Below are 14,685 nucleotides of genomic sequence, written 5' to 3' on the forward strand. Positions count from 1 at the left end.
TCCATGAATTCAAATTATTAAACTGTAGGAATTGATACTACACTTGATCTTAGTCAAAAGGTAACCTATGTTTCGAATTTATTCAAACTAAGAGGATTATCATCTATCGAATTAGTTGGACGAAATTTGAACACATGAATTATAAATAAAAAAATTAAAATTTAGTTATATATTACTATCTCACCTCCATATATAATGTTAGGAATATTTTTGTCTTCGGGATATAGTTAAGTTGATTATAACGGAACAGATTTACTGAAGTAGATAAGAATTGAATCTTGACGAATTTAAGGTAATGTCCTCTCTTGTTATGTGGGGCTGTTGGGATGACGGATTTCACTTTTTGCTGAAGAAGAGATGCATTTAGTATTAATGCTCCGCATATATGGTCGTAGAATCGATTGTATGAAGTCGTTGGGATGGCAGATTCTACTTAAGGGATGTATTTAGTATTGATGGTACGTATTATAAAATTTGTATTCAAATATTTTTTATACCTTTGCTTTGAAATTATTATATTTGTATCCACTATATTAATAAACTAAAATATATTGTAACAAATCTTAAATTAACAAAATTATTATAACAAATCCATTTTTTTGTCAAGGCTCAAATGAAAAATTGATAAATTTGAGAGGATCAAATGATAAATTTGTCCGCAATTTAATATCCTAAAGCGGCCGCCGTCCTGTGTCATCGCATCGCTGGGCACGGGTCGGGAAATACGAACGAAAGCACCGTCAGCTAACGCCGCCGCCCTCCCCGGCCGTCGCCGTCGTTCTCGCGATATCTACCCTCGTGGCCATCCCCACCCACCTTCTCTTCTCTCTTTTCCCCCTTTCAGATAGATCAAATACATGCTCGTATGAATACCTTCTGCTGCACCGCCCCCGACCCAGCGTCACCCGCCGCCCCCGCCGCCGCTACTCTGCTCTCTGCGCCGCCTCCTATCCCTCCCCGTCCGCCTCCGCCTCCGCCTCTGCCATCCGCCTCTGCGCCGACCGGCAGCGGTGACTCTTCTCCTCTCCACCACGCCAACCAGAACGGCGGCACCACCCGATGGCCTTCTGCTTCTGCCAGCGACCACGGTCTCTCCCACCGTTACGCTCCCTCTGAGCCCTCCGCTCCCGCCTCCCTGCGCTCCTCCTTCTATGACGCCCTCGACCACCACGGGGTAAGCCTCAATAACATTGTCGGAAATGGGATCTCGGGACTGCTTCACAAGTGGGTCAACTACGGAAAGGGATGGAGGCCCCGGTGGTTCGTGCTCCAGGATGGGGTTCTCTCCTACTATAAGGTCCATGGTCCCCACCGCATCGAGGTCAGCCAGGAGCTCGACAAGGGGGCGAAGGTCATCGGAGAGGACTCTCGTCGTATGTCCCGCCGGAGAAGCAGTCACTACTTTCCCCCTCGCAAACCTGTCGGCGAAGTCCACCTTAAGGTTGTCGTCACCCTACTCCTACGCAGAACCAAGTTGGTGATCTCTTATTTTAGTTTCTCTTGATCAAAATCTTTCTTTTTAGGTTTCTTCTATCCGTGAGAGCAGATCGGACGATAAGAGGTTCTCCATCTTCACGGGAACGAAGAGACTCCACTTGAGGGCGGAGACGCGGGATGATCGATTGGCATGGATGGAGGCGCTGCAAGCGATGAAGGACATGTACCCGAGGATTTCAACCAGCGAGCTCATGACGCCGGTAGATAACGTTGTGGCGTCTACTGAGAAGTTACGAAATAGGCTACAGGAAGAAAACGTGAGCAACACGGTGATACAGGACTGCGAGCAGATTATGAAAGGCGAGTTTGCTGCGCTGCAGAACCAGCTTGTTCTTCTTAATCAGAAGCAGGCCGTCTTGGTTGACACCCTCCGTCAATTAGAGGTATCAAAGAGAAGCCTTTTCCATTCTCACAGTTCGTTCCTTGAGTTTGTGTATTAGATTGTAAGTTTACTCGTCCATTTCATCTCACTAATGTATAAGTTGCAACTATAATTAGTTTTGCAGGAGAACCTGTATGAGTAGTAGTTTTTCTTCGATTGGTCATCCTAGCATGGCGATTTTTACATAACCTGCAAGTCTTAGTTGTTTGCTCAGTTCCACGAGCACTTTGATACCAAAATAGTTACTTGTCTCTTCTTTTGCATTTTACGTGAAGAGTAACCCTGCCCTTAGATCAATAAAGAAAGCCATAGAATAAGTCGACATTAAAAGAAAATCAAGTAAAAGCAGAGCTAAGGGTGAGCCAGAAATGATTTTTTTGTCCTAAGGTAAAAAAATTGGTCTTTTGCACCAGGAGAATCTGGATCTATCCCCATATACTGAGCAAGTACTTGCGCCAACAAAGATAATTGCTATAGGTACCCCATTATCATGGTACAAATGGATGGTAGGGCTAATACGACTTAGATGATGTTGATATATGCTATAAATGTCTAGGTATCAAAGTAGTGAAAAACCCTTTTGTTGAAAACCTTGAACAACCAAATGTGCTTAATACTATTCCATTCCATCATTTCAAATCTTTTTATTGAAGATTCATTTTCTCCCTGGTGTTCTATTCAGAAATTAGTCACAATTCAAGTGCTGATGCTACTTACTATTCGTAGTTTCTTTAAGAAAAGAAGCGACAGACTCTCGAAAAGCTCCTAAATGTTTGACATTTCTAGCTCTCTTTTTCCGTCTAGGTTTCTAAGAAACTAAAGTAGCAGATTGATCAAGGAAAGTATGAAACAGTCTTGATCAGAACTAGAGGAAAAATTAGGCTTAGGCGTAGAGAGTCTAGATTTGAAAGGAAAATTGTTTTTCAAGAAAGATGCATCTCTTGAGTCTGTCAATCTATTGTTTGAGATGTTGGAGATCGTAGAATTTATGACAAGAAACCTATTGATACTACTACCGAAGGAATAATCTATTAAAACAATTATAGTTTTGGCGGCCAATTTAACTCTTTTTAGCATAGGAACATTATATTGATTAGACATCTGCACATTCTAAAGTAATCTAATTTAGACATGTAAGGTTTCCAATTTTGATGGACATATGTTCTTGTCCTTTGGTAGTACTCGATTTAAAATGTATCCAGCAAATGGTTCCCCCTACAAGTTATGGGGAGCAATAAAACTAATTAGCATTGTCGTATCTAATAATGCCTTATTCTTTATATTAAGGGAGTAAGCAATAACTCGATGAATTATCCCACGCTCTTTATAGAATAGGGAAAGTTAGTTTGAGGTACAGTCTCCTCCCCTATTAGATCTAAAGACTTTTATCCTTTTCTCAAATAGTTTTTCAACTTCAGTTTTATAAAATTTAAATTTTAGTAATACTTCGTCTCTGGTCTTCAAGAAATAGGTACAATAATACTCAAAGTAATCAATGAATGTAGTATTTACTACTCTCTTATAGGTTCACTATAGAAATGACAAGGGTTACTGTGGCTTAATTCTAATAGTTATGTGTCACTAAAAGGAATAAGTTTAAATAGTTCCCTAGGTTGTTTAGATTGTACACATAGTTCACATTTAAAATTAGGATTATAAGAGAGCTTAGGAATTAACTCAAGATTGGTCATTCTCAACATGGACGTAAAGTTGATACGACCTAATTTACTATGTAAGACACCACTAGATTTAGAATTTAATAAGACTTTGGCATCAAAAGGATCTTTATTAGATGATAAGGATAACACTGTGAGTTTAATAGACCATCAAAAACGTAACATTTACTTATGGAAAAAATCCTCCTTTAGAGATAACAACTTAGACATTCTTAAAATCTTATTTTAAGAATTAGGATTTGATGCACTGACATGCATACAAAATAATTGTGCCTAAAGAACAAATGTGTAAGTTATTTACTGATAGTTATAGGTCAATATAGACAAAAATCTAATTCAGCGATAATACCTGGTTTGAGCAGAATAACATATAACCCAACAAATATTTGAATTAAAAAAACAAAATATCTATTATCGGCTGAATCAAATTCTGACACAAAGGTGTTATCATGTTATTAACATACAAAATGCAATTGCAGCATAGTTTTGTAGTGTATGAGAAGAGCCTATATGAGTAGTAGTACCTGGGTGCATGGTGAATGTGTGAAATGCTATGTTGAATATAATTTTTCTGAGATGTTAATTGGTTTTGCCAGTTTTACCATGAACTAATATACCACTATATATGCGTTTCTTAATCAAGCATAGAACAATTATATAGTCTGTAGATCCATCTGTGAGCTTTGGCATGGCTTTGGATGGCAGTATTCCATGCTGCTCCTCCCTGGCTGCTACACTTATGCATGAGTCTATCTACCCAACTGAGTGAAAGTGCAGCAATATCTGTTTTGAATGGTCAAGTCTTCAATTACTTCCAGTATCCTGATTTTATTTTTTTAAAAAAAATGAAGAATGGAGCTGTGCAAAATATCAAGGTCTAGTGGAAACGGTTTTCAATTTATGATGAAAGATGCATCCCAATGATATGCTGGTGGCAATATGGAGGAGATGACAGTCCATTCTTCATGCTACTAAAAGAACCTTACTTCTAGCATTTTATTTTCATCAGACACTTTCTGTAACTTGTCATTTGGCAGATGGATTCACATTTATCATCCTGATTACTTATATTTTATAATAATGTTAAACAATCCATTGAAAGGCACATACTGTCTATTCAGTTATCTTGGACAGTTGGACGTATTTTAAATTGTGTTTTTATTTCTTAGTACATTGACTGAATATTTTGTCTTGTTCTTTTTATAGTCAGAAAAGGTTGATTTGGAGAATACCCTTGTTGACGAGAGCCAAAGAGGGATTGCTTCTAGATCAAGACAAGAGAAATATAGTGGTATGATGCATAATAGAATGACTTATGATAACATGCTAATTTTCACCATACTAATTTATTGGGCTATCTTTCCTTTCTATTCAGTTGTTGATCTAACCTGATTTAGAAAGACTCAACATGATTTAAATTTTGACGCTTGTATTAGCACAATTATCTTACCTTACAATTAAATGTAATGGATTAATCTGTGGTCAAAGTTTAGGTATTATGCTGTATGCCATTTCTTAGAATGATAAGAACATTTGTTTCATGTCGGACTATAAATGGTTCACTGTTCTATCTCCTTTTATGTGTAAATTCATAATTTGACTGATGAAAATGTGCCTTGCTATTGTTGGATATATTTTAACCAGGACTCCAAGGTTGAGTGACAAATTCACATCACTTGGGGAATAACAAATCTACCTAATACTGAGCTTCTCTGTTCATCCGTAGTTTCATTACCTCTCAAGCATTTGCTTAGTTTCTTTATGTTTTCCCTACATGGGAAAACTTGAACACTAACGAGTGGCACAATTTCTAAAATAACTATTTTTGTTAGATGCTTCCTTTTGCTAATTCTTCATTCTTGTGATTGTTTACAATTGTGCCTATAGCAGTTTTGCTTGCTTGTCATTGCATATTTTATTTTGATTTTTTATACATGGAAACCTGTCATCAAACTTTGCTTCCTTCTACAACATCACTCATGGTTCACTATTGGTACATATTTGACTGCTATCCTTTTCCCTCAGTTGTTTATGTTGTCTATACTTGTAATGTAACATTCTTGCTAGTTAGCTTGTTGTCAATTTCTTCAAGTTACATTATCTGTCTTATCTTACCCATTAAATATTTTTCTAGAAGGGAGTGCAAGTGAATCTGATTATGACAATGAACGTCCTGATGCTGTTGAAGAAGAAACAGATGAAGAAGATAATGCCTTTTTTGATACACAAGATTTTCTATCATCAATCTCTTTTAAAAGCGCAGAATCTGACTTCTATAGATCTGAAATTGATTCAGATGATGAGGATGATTATGGTGTCTGTTTTGGAGATGCTAGTGATTCTTCTATGAAATCTGTGGGATTTAACTATCCCTATGTGAGGAGACGTAAAAAATTGCCTGATCCTGTTGAAAAGGAAAAGGGTGTGAGCCTCTGGTCAATGATCAAAGACAATATCGGAAAGGATCTTACTAAAGTTTGCCTTCCTGTGTATTTTAACGAACCAATTTCATCACTGCAGAAATGTTTTGAGGATCTGGAATACTCGTACCTTATTGATCGAGCATATGAGTGGGGCAAAAAGGTAATATAAATACTCAAATATTTGGAAGATTCAGGTTAGCTTACAATACTAATAGTTCTCTTTGCCTTGTCAATAGATTTTGACTGAAATACATGTTCACCATCCTCCATTTTCAATTATGTTTGAAATTTAGCAAGCTAGGTGGTAAAGGGAGCATCACCATGATTTAGTGTATCAAGACTTGCATTAATTTTTTATCATTGTAAATCTGTGTTAATGGTGACACAACTCACAGAAGTGATACTTCTAGAGTTTGATTTTTTTACTGACACTTGCTGTCAATGTCATTGCTGACTATTTCATTTCCATTCCATGTATAACAAAATCATCTTGGCGTGCACATAATGGGGTTTGAATTGTCACCTGAAGGGGGATAACAATATTCATGCTGTATTGCACAATAGTTTAGCCCTTATCTATTCTTTAGATTCTGTTTGAAAATGGAGCTAAGTTGAAACCAACCATGACTGACCACTGCAGTTATACATGAGGATCATGGCTTACAAATGTGACCGTTGGCTTTGATGCCATGTTTGACACAGCATGGTAAAGGCTATTCCCCCTTTAAATGACTTGCGAAGGAAGTGCCCCATATTATAAAGACACTTTCTGGACCACTATGCTTGTCTAAGTGCCTCTGGGACAATGCATGGACTGGTGGAGCCCCCCACCTTTAACATTTCCATAAGTGCACCATATTGCAACGTGACATCACCAACACTTGGACAGAGTTTGTAATATGGTTCTAGTTTGGTGACGCCCTACCACTTAAAAGTTTTGAATATTCTATCCTCCTCAATGGCTCAATGGCCTTTTCTGCTGCATCTTAAGAGATCATGTGAAAGGTGCTAATGATCTAGGTTAGCTGGTTTATTTGGAGAAAGAGAATATTCTATTGCATTGATTAAGGTAGCTATTGCAATGAGTATATATACGGCTAAAACTCTAAATCTAGAAGAACAAATACGGCTAACCCTATTAACTTTAATACTTCTTAAAATTGTTGATGGAACACACAAGTAATGATTGTTTCGACTTCAGATAGAAAATAAAGAGAGAAAAGATGAAATCAAACTCGGATGTAAAGAGATCCGAGTAATAAAGCTAATGAGTGGGTTTTTCCTAGATGCGGCCACACAACAATAGACTATAACTAGTTTAAAATATCATTCCTTGTTGGAGGTTTGGTCTCAATGGTATGTTTTGGTATTATGTTGTGTTGTTCAGAATGTACCCATACACTCCAAAGTTTGCTGAGAGAAATTCAAATTGACTTTAAATTTTAGTCCTCTAAGTCTCTAACGGTCTTCCGCTTGTTGTCTCCTTGCCGTATTTACTTCCTAATATAAATATATGTCAATCAAAAAGTTCATCATATTAAAATTTTAGCATAATAAGATACAAACTATAGCAAACACCTCAACAAATGATTATACTTTGCTAATATTGAAATGTGTGATTTATCGCTGTAAATTAACTTAGTGACTATACACTAATATATATATATATATATATATATATATATAATATACCTCTATTGTTATAGTTAATTGCTACCTTATATAGAACAACATGATATTTTAATTAATATCTTCAATGATATATTCATTAATAAAGTATTAAAAGGCAGTTTTAGACAATTGGTGGTTGGCCCACTGCTTAGGGTTTAGGCAATAGGCCGACACCTATGTAGTTGATATATATATATATATATATATATATATATATATATATATATATATATATATATATATATTATATCCTTAATCGTTCAAAATAAGTTTACAATAAAAAAATAAATGTCATAATTAATAAATAACATTCAATATATAACAACAATTAAATATTTATATTCGCAACTAAGAAAGAAGGGGAGTCTTGGCGCAACGGTAATGTTGTTGTCATGTGACCTAGAGGTCATGAGTTCGAGTATCGAAAACAGCCTTTTGCAAAGCAGGGTAAGGTTGCATATAATAGACCTTGTCCCGGGATCCCACATTGGTAGGAGCTTCGTGCATTGGAATGCCCTTTATTTGCAACTAAGAAAGCAAAATTCACAACAATATATAAAATTCAATAATTCATAGTCATAAATCTAAATTGTAAGAAAATGCATATTTAGCTTATAATTAGTATAATACTACACTATCAAAAGCATGTTCATATTGATGCTATTTTACATTCTAATGTTATCAAATTTAGCTTCTCTTTTTGTAATACTTGACTTTCTACCTAATTTCCAGGGCAATGGTCTTATGAGGATGCTTAATGTTGCTGCATTTGCTGTTTCTGGATACGCTTCCACTGATGGCAGAATATGCAAGCCATTTAATCCACTTCTTGGTGAAACCTATGAGGCTGACTATCCAGATAAAGGCCTTAGATTCATTTCAGAAAAGGTGAGTGATTGGTCTCACGAATACAATTACATGCAGTTCATTGCTGGTTAAATTGGGCCTCAGTTTCTACCTTCATGTTCCCCATCCATATTAGCTGAAAAAAAAAGGTTTTATAATACTCACATATGGATATTTTGTCTTTATATTGAATCTTTTATGAAGGGCAGTAAAATTTCTTGAAGGGTTGTGAACTCTTACTTTTTGTCTGAGCATGGAATATTTTTTCTTTGGTTTTCTCGGTATTAGTGCTAATATTTGATAGATATGGTAACCATAGATGGTGTTATCCTTTTGGCTAAAATGGGCATTCTTCATGAACATGGTCACCAACTCAGTAAAGGGGAAGACTGCTTATAACACTAATAATGCCTAGATTATTTCACTAAGAGCTTGGGATACATTTTTAAAAGATGGCAAGAAATTCCTATTAATTTTGGCACATGAGATTCTCTTGATTGATGATGTTCTCAGAGGTTTTCATTTATTGTTTATCATGATTAATGTCTAACAGGTGGATGATAGAAGCTATACTTCTTCTTAGACAACTGACTGAAAATTTGTGAGAAAAGAAGCAAAATGTACACATAGTATTCATTGACTTAGAAAAAATTTATGATAAAATCCTGAAGAAAATTATATTGAAAATTCTAAAAAAAGAAAGTGTTAGCATAGCATATATTAAGACAATTAAATATATGTATAATGATATAATGACAAAAGTGAAGATTCTGGACTGATTTACCAAAGTGATTCATATAAAAATAGGGTTACCCCAGGACAAACAAATAAAAACGACCTTGAACTTGGTGCTTTGACTAGAAATGTGTATTCTGCTATGATTCATGTTCCTTTTATTAATCGTCTGATCTTGGATAGTTGATATGATTTGAAAGTTGGTACAAGTCACATGGCTCCTGATATCTGTGCTGATTTGTAGCTCTTTTTTTCATTCTTTTTCTTCTTTGCATCACAACAGGTTGGATGAATTACTTATATTCTTATTCTTTTCAACTTATGTAGGTCAGTCATCACCCTATGATTGTTGCATGCCATTGTGAGGCTAAGGGATGGAAGTTTTGGGGAGATAGTAATTTAAAAAGCAAATTTTGGGGTCGCTCAATTCAGCTTGATCCTGTGGGTGTACTCACCCTTGAATTTGATGATGGTGAAGTTTTTCAGTGGAGCAAGGTATTAGGCATTGCATGAAGTGTTTAAAAGTTTGGTTTTGGTTCTACATATAGATTTTGAATTTCGCTATTTCAGGTAACAACTTCCATTTACAATCTTATATTGGGGAAACTCTATTGTGATCATTATGGAACTATGCGCATACAAGGAAATTGTGAATATTCATGCAAGCTAAAATTCAAGGAGCAATCAATAATTGATCGAAACCCGCATCAGGTACCCAGTTCTTTTTTTCTTTGTTTTTTTTTTTGTAATGTTGTGATGTTGGTGACATGGTAGTTACTATGTTCCCCATCCTTTTCCTCACTTTTAGTTTTTGTTGCATGCCTTTGTTGCATATTTTTTCTTCTATTCTAGGGCTAGTTGATCAAGGTTCCTTAATTTAGTTGCAATATCATCAGAGTGGATCACAAATTTGCTATGGTATTTCAAATAACTATTTATCATCTTGAACAGAGAAAACTCAGGATTTCGTAGAGAAAAGCACAATTTCAGGAGGATTATTTAATTATACATTATAATGTTTGTTTAAATCAAATGCCTAGCCAGTAAATATAAAGTCAATGGTTCTTCAAGTTCCTCCTTTTCTCTCTCCTAATTGTGTTAAGAAAAGATTGTCATTTGTCATTTAAGATCCTTGCAGAATTTTACTCTTAGAGCATGTTTCATATGACGGAAGGAAAGCTGGATGGAAATAAGGTGACCCAAATTTCCCTAGTGACACTTTAGTGATTTGTTTATGAATTTGAAGAGTATCTAATGTACACCTTAATAAGTATTTACAATCATCATGAGAAGACAAGAGTTCCCTTGAATGAAAAAGAAGTGTGTAAAGAAATAGTTATTTGATTGATTTAGAATAAGAAGTGTATCTTTACGAACACTGTACATGTTTTCATGTGCTGCTTGGCGTTAGAAACTTAAATATTATTTGCATTTGTTAATTCTTTTTGTGAATTTTATATTATAATTTCTTAAGAATTATTCTGTTTTATCAATATATGATATTAAATATCATTATAGTGACTTGCTCACCTAACATATTCATTCATGCATAATGTATATGCCTTATGTGGTGATACTTATTAGATATATGTAATGATTGGTTTGCTTTTCAGCCACTAGAATAGTAATCACCATGTGCCATAGGTGTATTATACATTTTCACTCACATTCTATGCCCTATGTGGTGGTCCAACCACATCTTGCTTGCATATGCTTTTCAACACCTGCATTTCTCATTTAAAACTCTTTTTAAATCTAACTGTTAACTTTGTTGATATATGTACTAATTTCTTTTCGTTTCTGCCAAGAGAATAGTGGTGACCATGTGCAATCTATTTGTAGGTGCAAGGTATAGTTCAGGATCGCAGTGGCAAAACTGCAGCAACACTTATTGGAAAATGGGATGAAAGCATGCATTATATGAATGGAGATATCTCCGGAAAAGGCAAAGGATCTGAATCATTGTCTGAAGCCCAATTATTGTGGAAACGTAGCAAACCCCCTAAATTCCTCACTAGATACAATCTCACACGTTTTGCAATAACAGTAAATGAGCTTACCCCAGGATTAAAGGTCACAGTTAGTGTTCTACTTGCTATCCATGCATCCTTTGTTTTAAGTTTCAATTTATTTCTTTACTTCTTATCCTCAATCTCGAGCAGGAAAAATTGCCACCGACAGATTCAAGGTTGAGGCCTGATCAGAGGTGCTTGGAGAATGGGGAGTTTGAGATTGCAAATGCTGAGAAGTTGAGACTGGAACAGAGACAACGCCAGGTTAGGTTTTGAATATTGTTTTACAAGTGGTAATTGGTGCGGAAGTCATTGCTCCTATGTAGCCAATTGCTTCCTATTTGGGCCATCGATAGGGACATTTTTTTTTAATCTTATGATCATTCATTGAACTGCCTATTGTAAACTTTTTCAGTCTTCCAAAACTAACTGAAATCTGAAGTTTCATGAAGCCATTGCACAAGGATATCCCTATCATCCTATAAAATGTCCAGTAAGAAAAATTGAATTAAGGTCGTCAAAAATAAGAGGTTAACATATATAAATGCATATTAATAGTGAAGAGTGAGAATTTAGTTGTTGTAAATTTGTTCAGTGGCATTGCTAAAAAAGAATGAGTTGTCTTTAAGGTTGGATTTCTAAATGTCTAATTTATTGTTTGCTGTATTTTGTAAATGATATTCCCTTAATACTTCCTTTGATGCTTTGGCGCCATATGTGTTGCAGGCGAGAAAGATGCAGGAAAGCGGTTGGAAACCGCAGTGGTTTGTGAAAGATAAAGGGAGCGAGACATATCGGTACATAGGAGGATACTGGGAGGCCAGAGAAGACAGCAAGTGGGATGGATGCCTTGATATCTTTGGCCAAGTCCCCAGCGATCCAATGACTGATTAACTTGCAGTTCAGACAGAAACCAAGGTTCTTCTCTTGCAGCTTTTACTGTCTATTTTCTTTTCTGTTTCTTATCTCCTTTGGTTTCTTATTGACCGCTCACAATTTTTGGGCAGCCAAAATGAATTTTAGGATGTAAAGAGAAGAATTAACAAGTATAGTGCCTGCTTTTATAAGAATAAACACAAAAGTTGCAATCTTCCAATTCTTTCAGTTCATCAACATAACCGAGTCGTGTACATGTGATCTTGTTCTTGCCTCCCTTGAGTTTCTTGCTTAATTTAGCAAGTGCAACATAACCGAGTCGTGTACACATGATCGGAGAATTTCAGAACCTGTTGAACTTGTTCAAAACCTATCGGAATGATTGGAATCTAGTGTGATGCTGATCATTGATGTACTTCAAAATTTATCTTTATTTTTGCATATTATCATGATATTCATGTAGTAGATATTCATCGTGCACCTTTGCCAAGTCGTGTGCAGTAGTAGGAAATTGGTTACCCTTTACCATGCTTGTGCACAAAATGAAGTTAAGCTAGAGGCTTGTGCAACCTAGGAATCGGTGTTAAAATTGTAGTTGATGTTTGAATTGGATCTTATCATCGAGATCATTGACTAAAGTGTTTAGTCCATTAACTAAAGGTTCTAATTTTGGGAAAATTCATTAAGATTTTTATTCCCAAGAAGATTTCAGCTCTTGAATTATTATTTTTAATGAGAAGGGTATTGTTGTTCTCTTTATAATTTTATTTTTAAGAGAAGTAATTGAATGGACAAGGTTTCTCTACCTCTATAAAGGATAAGAGTCTCATGCTTAGCTTGGCTTGTGGGCTAATATCAAGTCTAGCATGAATGATTTGTTAAGAAATGGGCAATGCTTGGGTTGGATCCTGTTGCAAGCAACTCGACGTGTTTGACAACTCTAATAGTGATTCTATAGGTTACTCAGTTGGCTAAGCGTCGAATGGAAATATTTTATTCCTTCAAACTCATAGATTTGTTAAGGAAATTTGGTCGTACTTTAAAACAAAATAATAAAAAGGTAATCGGTGTACGAAGTTTCCGTCAATATGAGATTTTAAACATGTATTATATATAGTTTTACATTGCTTTGAAGTGAGTGTCTTTGATATTCAAATATGTGAATTCTAGATCACCCGACAATAATATTGTGTCAAAGTTTTCCTTCACTGTGAAACAAAACAATCCTTTTCAAAAAAAACATTTCTTTAATTTTTAGCTAAGAATAAATGAATAGCCCCGGTCACTCACTCGCAACAGTAGGCTAAACCCCATTCCTGAAAACCCTAAAATCCTAAACCCCATTCCTGTAACCCTAAAATCCTTCCTCCACCAAGCGAATAATGGTCTCCAGTGGCAGGCCAGAAAAAAAGCGGTGATGAAGATCTCCAACAATATATACCCTATTCAATTTGTCTCCTCCTTGCTGTTCCAGGTGGCGCAGCGCAGTTCGTTGAATATCAACTATTAAGATGCTTGCAACATGCGTAAGACGCAGTTTTGGAAGATATCGGCGACAGAAGTTGATGCATGAGAGCCTGGCCTCCTGTCCAAAGGTCTCACTTTTGTTCCATAGATCTTCTTCTTCTCTCTCTATCTCTATCTCTCGCTGCCTTTGCTTTCCTTTTCATTGCTTTTTGGTTTTAATTACGAGAAAAATGAGAAGAGGACAAATGAATTAACAGTGTGAGAGGATAGGAAGAACAGAGTATGAGCAGTGCGCGGGCGAGTGCGGACGAAGGAAGGAACAGGATGGGGGATATCCGATTTATCAAAAGAATATCAGATCGCATTACATTTATCAAGAACAGCTAAGTTTGATGCCTGGAGAAGTTCTTCTTTCTTTCTTTTTTTTTTCCAAAATAAAATTTAAACGGATGTGTTCGTGTTCAAAATTATTCGTGCTGATTTTAATTAATTGGGCTATCGATCGATTTGACAATTAAACAGCTAGCTAAGCTAGAATTAAAGGATCTGGCAGAGCTCGAGCATGATCAGTTTATTTTTTTGCTGTGTCAGACTGGACATGACGAGACACGCCATGCCTCACTGTCTATTTTCTTTTAAAATAAATCATTTTAAACAATGTATATTATTATAACTTTTTAAAAATTCCTCTCGTATTTTCAAATTTTTTATATTTTAAATATTTAGGTTAAGTCCAACACATAGATTTAATGAGCAAATTTGATATTTGACTCAATAAAATTTATTTATGTTCAAGATTAATTAAATAAATAATTTTGAATAAGTTAAATTAAATGAATAATAAAAAAAAGTTCATAAATAATATTTATAGATTTTATTTATTAATAAAAATTAAAAAATAATCAATGAATAAATAAGTTTGTATTATTAAATTATTTTATTAAATAAATTTAAATATTATAAAATTTAATTTGGCTTGATTTATTTACCATCCTACCAACACATAAGGCACCTGAATCTATGCTAAGCTTGGAGCCAGCCACCGCTATCCAACGTGACCTACAAGCTATGCTAGGCCCAACACGAGATTGCCTCAATTT

General features: G+C 35.4%; 1 protein-coding gene across 3 annotated transcripts; it reads left to right on the top strand.

The window, feature by feature from the left end:
* The first annotated feature begins 724 nt into the window (after positions 1-724).
* LOC141838704 (oxysterol-binding protein-related protein 1C) lies at positions 725-12,338 on the top strand. Of its 3 annotated transcripts, XM_074726259.1 has the most exons (11): positions 725-1,441; positions 1,524-1,880; positions 4,762-4,846; positions 5,690-6,138; positions 8,382-8,537; positions 9,558-9,725; positions 9,801-9,941; positions 11,073-11,303; positions 11,393-11,506; positions 11,969-12,160; positions 12,250-12,338. In XM_074726259.1, the coding sequence occupies exons 1-10, from the start codon at positions 866-868 to the stop codon at positions 12,134-12,136; spliced, it is 2,445 nt and encodes an 814-aa protein (XP_074582360.1). In that variant the 5' UTR covers positions 725-865; the 3' UTR covers positions 12,137-12,160; positions 12,250-12,338. The 3 variants fall into 3 exon arrangements, with proteins under 3 accessions (XP_074582360.1, XP_074582359.1, XP_074582361.1); XM_074726258.1 differs by having other exon boundaries at positions 11,969-12,338; XM_074726260.1 differs by having other exon boundaries at positions 1,237-1,441; positions 5,693-6,138; positions 11,969-12,338.
* Positions 12,339-14,685: the final 2,347 nt, after the last annotated feature.

This window comes from Curcuma longa, chromosome 11 (genome assembly GCF_044706935.1).
Source record: "Curcuma longa cultivar G26 ecotype Majalengka, Jawa Barat chromosome 11, ITB_CL_G26_1.1, whole genome shotgun sequence".
NCBI classification, from domain to species: Eukaryota; Viridiplantae; Streptophyta; class Magnoliopsida; order Zingiberales; family Zingiberaceae; genus Curcuma; species Curcuma longa.

Excerpts from the sequence above, each read along its gene's own strand:
- LOC141838704 (XM_074726258.1), top strand. The coding sequence starts at position 866 with ATGAATACCTTCTGCTGCACCGCCCCCGACCCAGCGTCACCCGCCGCC. Across the intron at positions 9,942-11,072 it reads TTGATCGAAACCCGCATCAG|GTGCAAGGTATAGTTCAGGA; the intron begins GTACCCAGTTCT and ends ATCTATTTGTAG. Across the intron at positions 11,304-11,392 it reads AGCTTACCCCAGGATTAAAG|GAAAAATTGCCACCGACAGA; the intron begins GTCACAGTTAGT and ends AATCTCGAGCAG.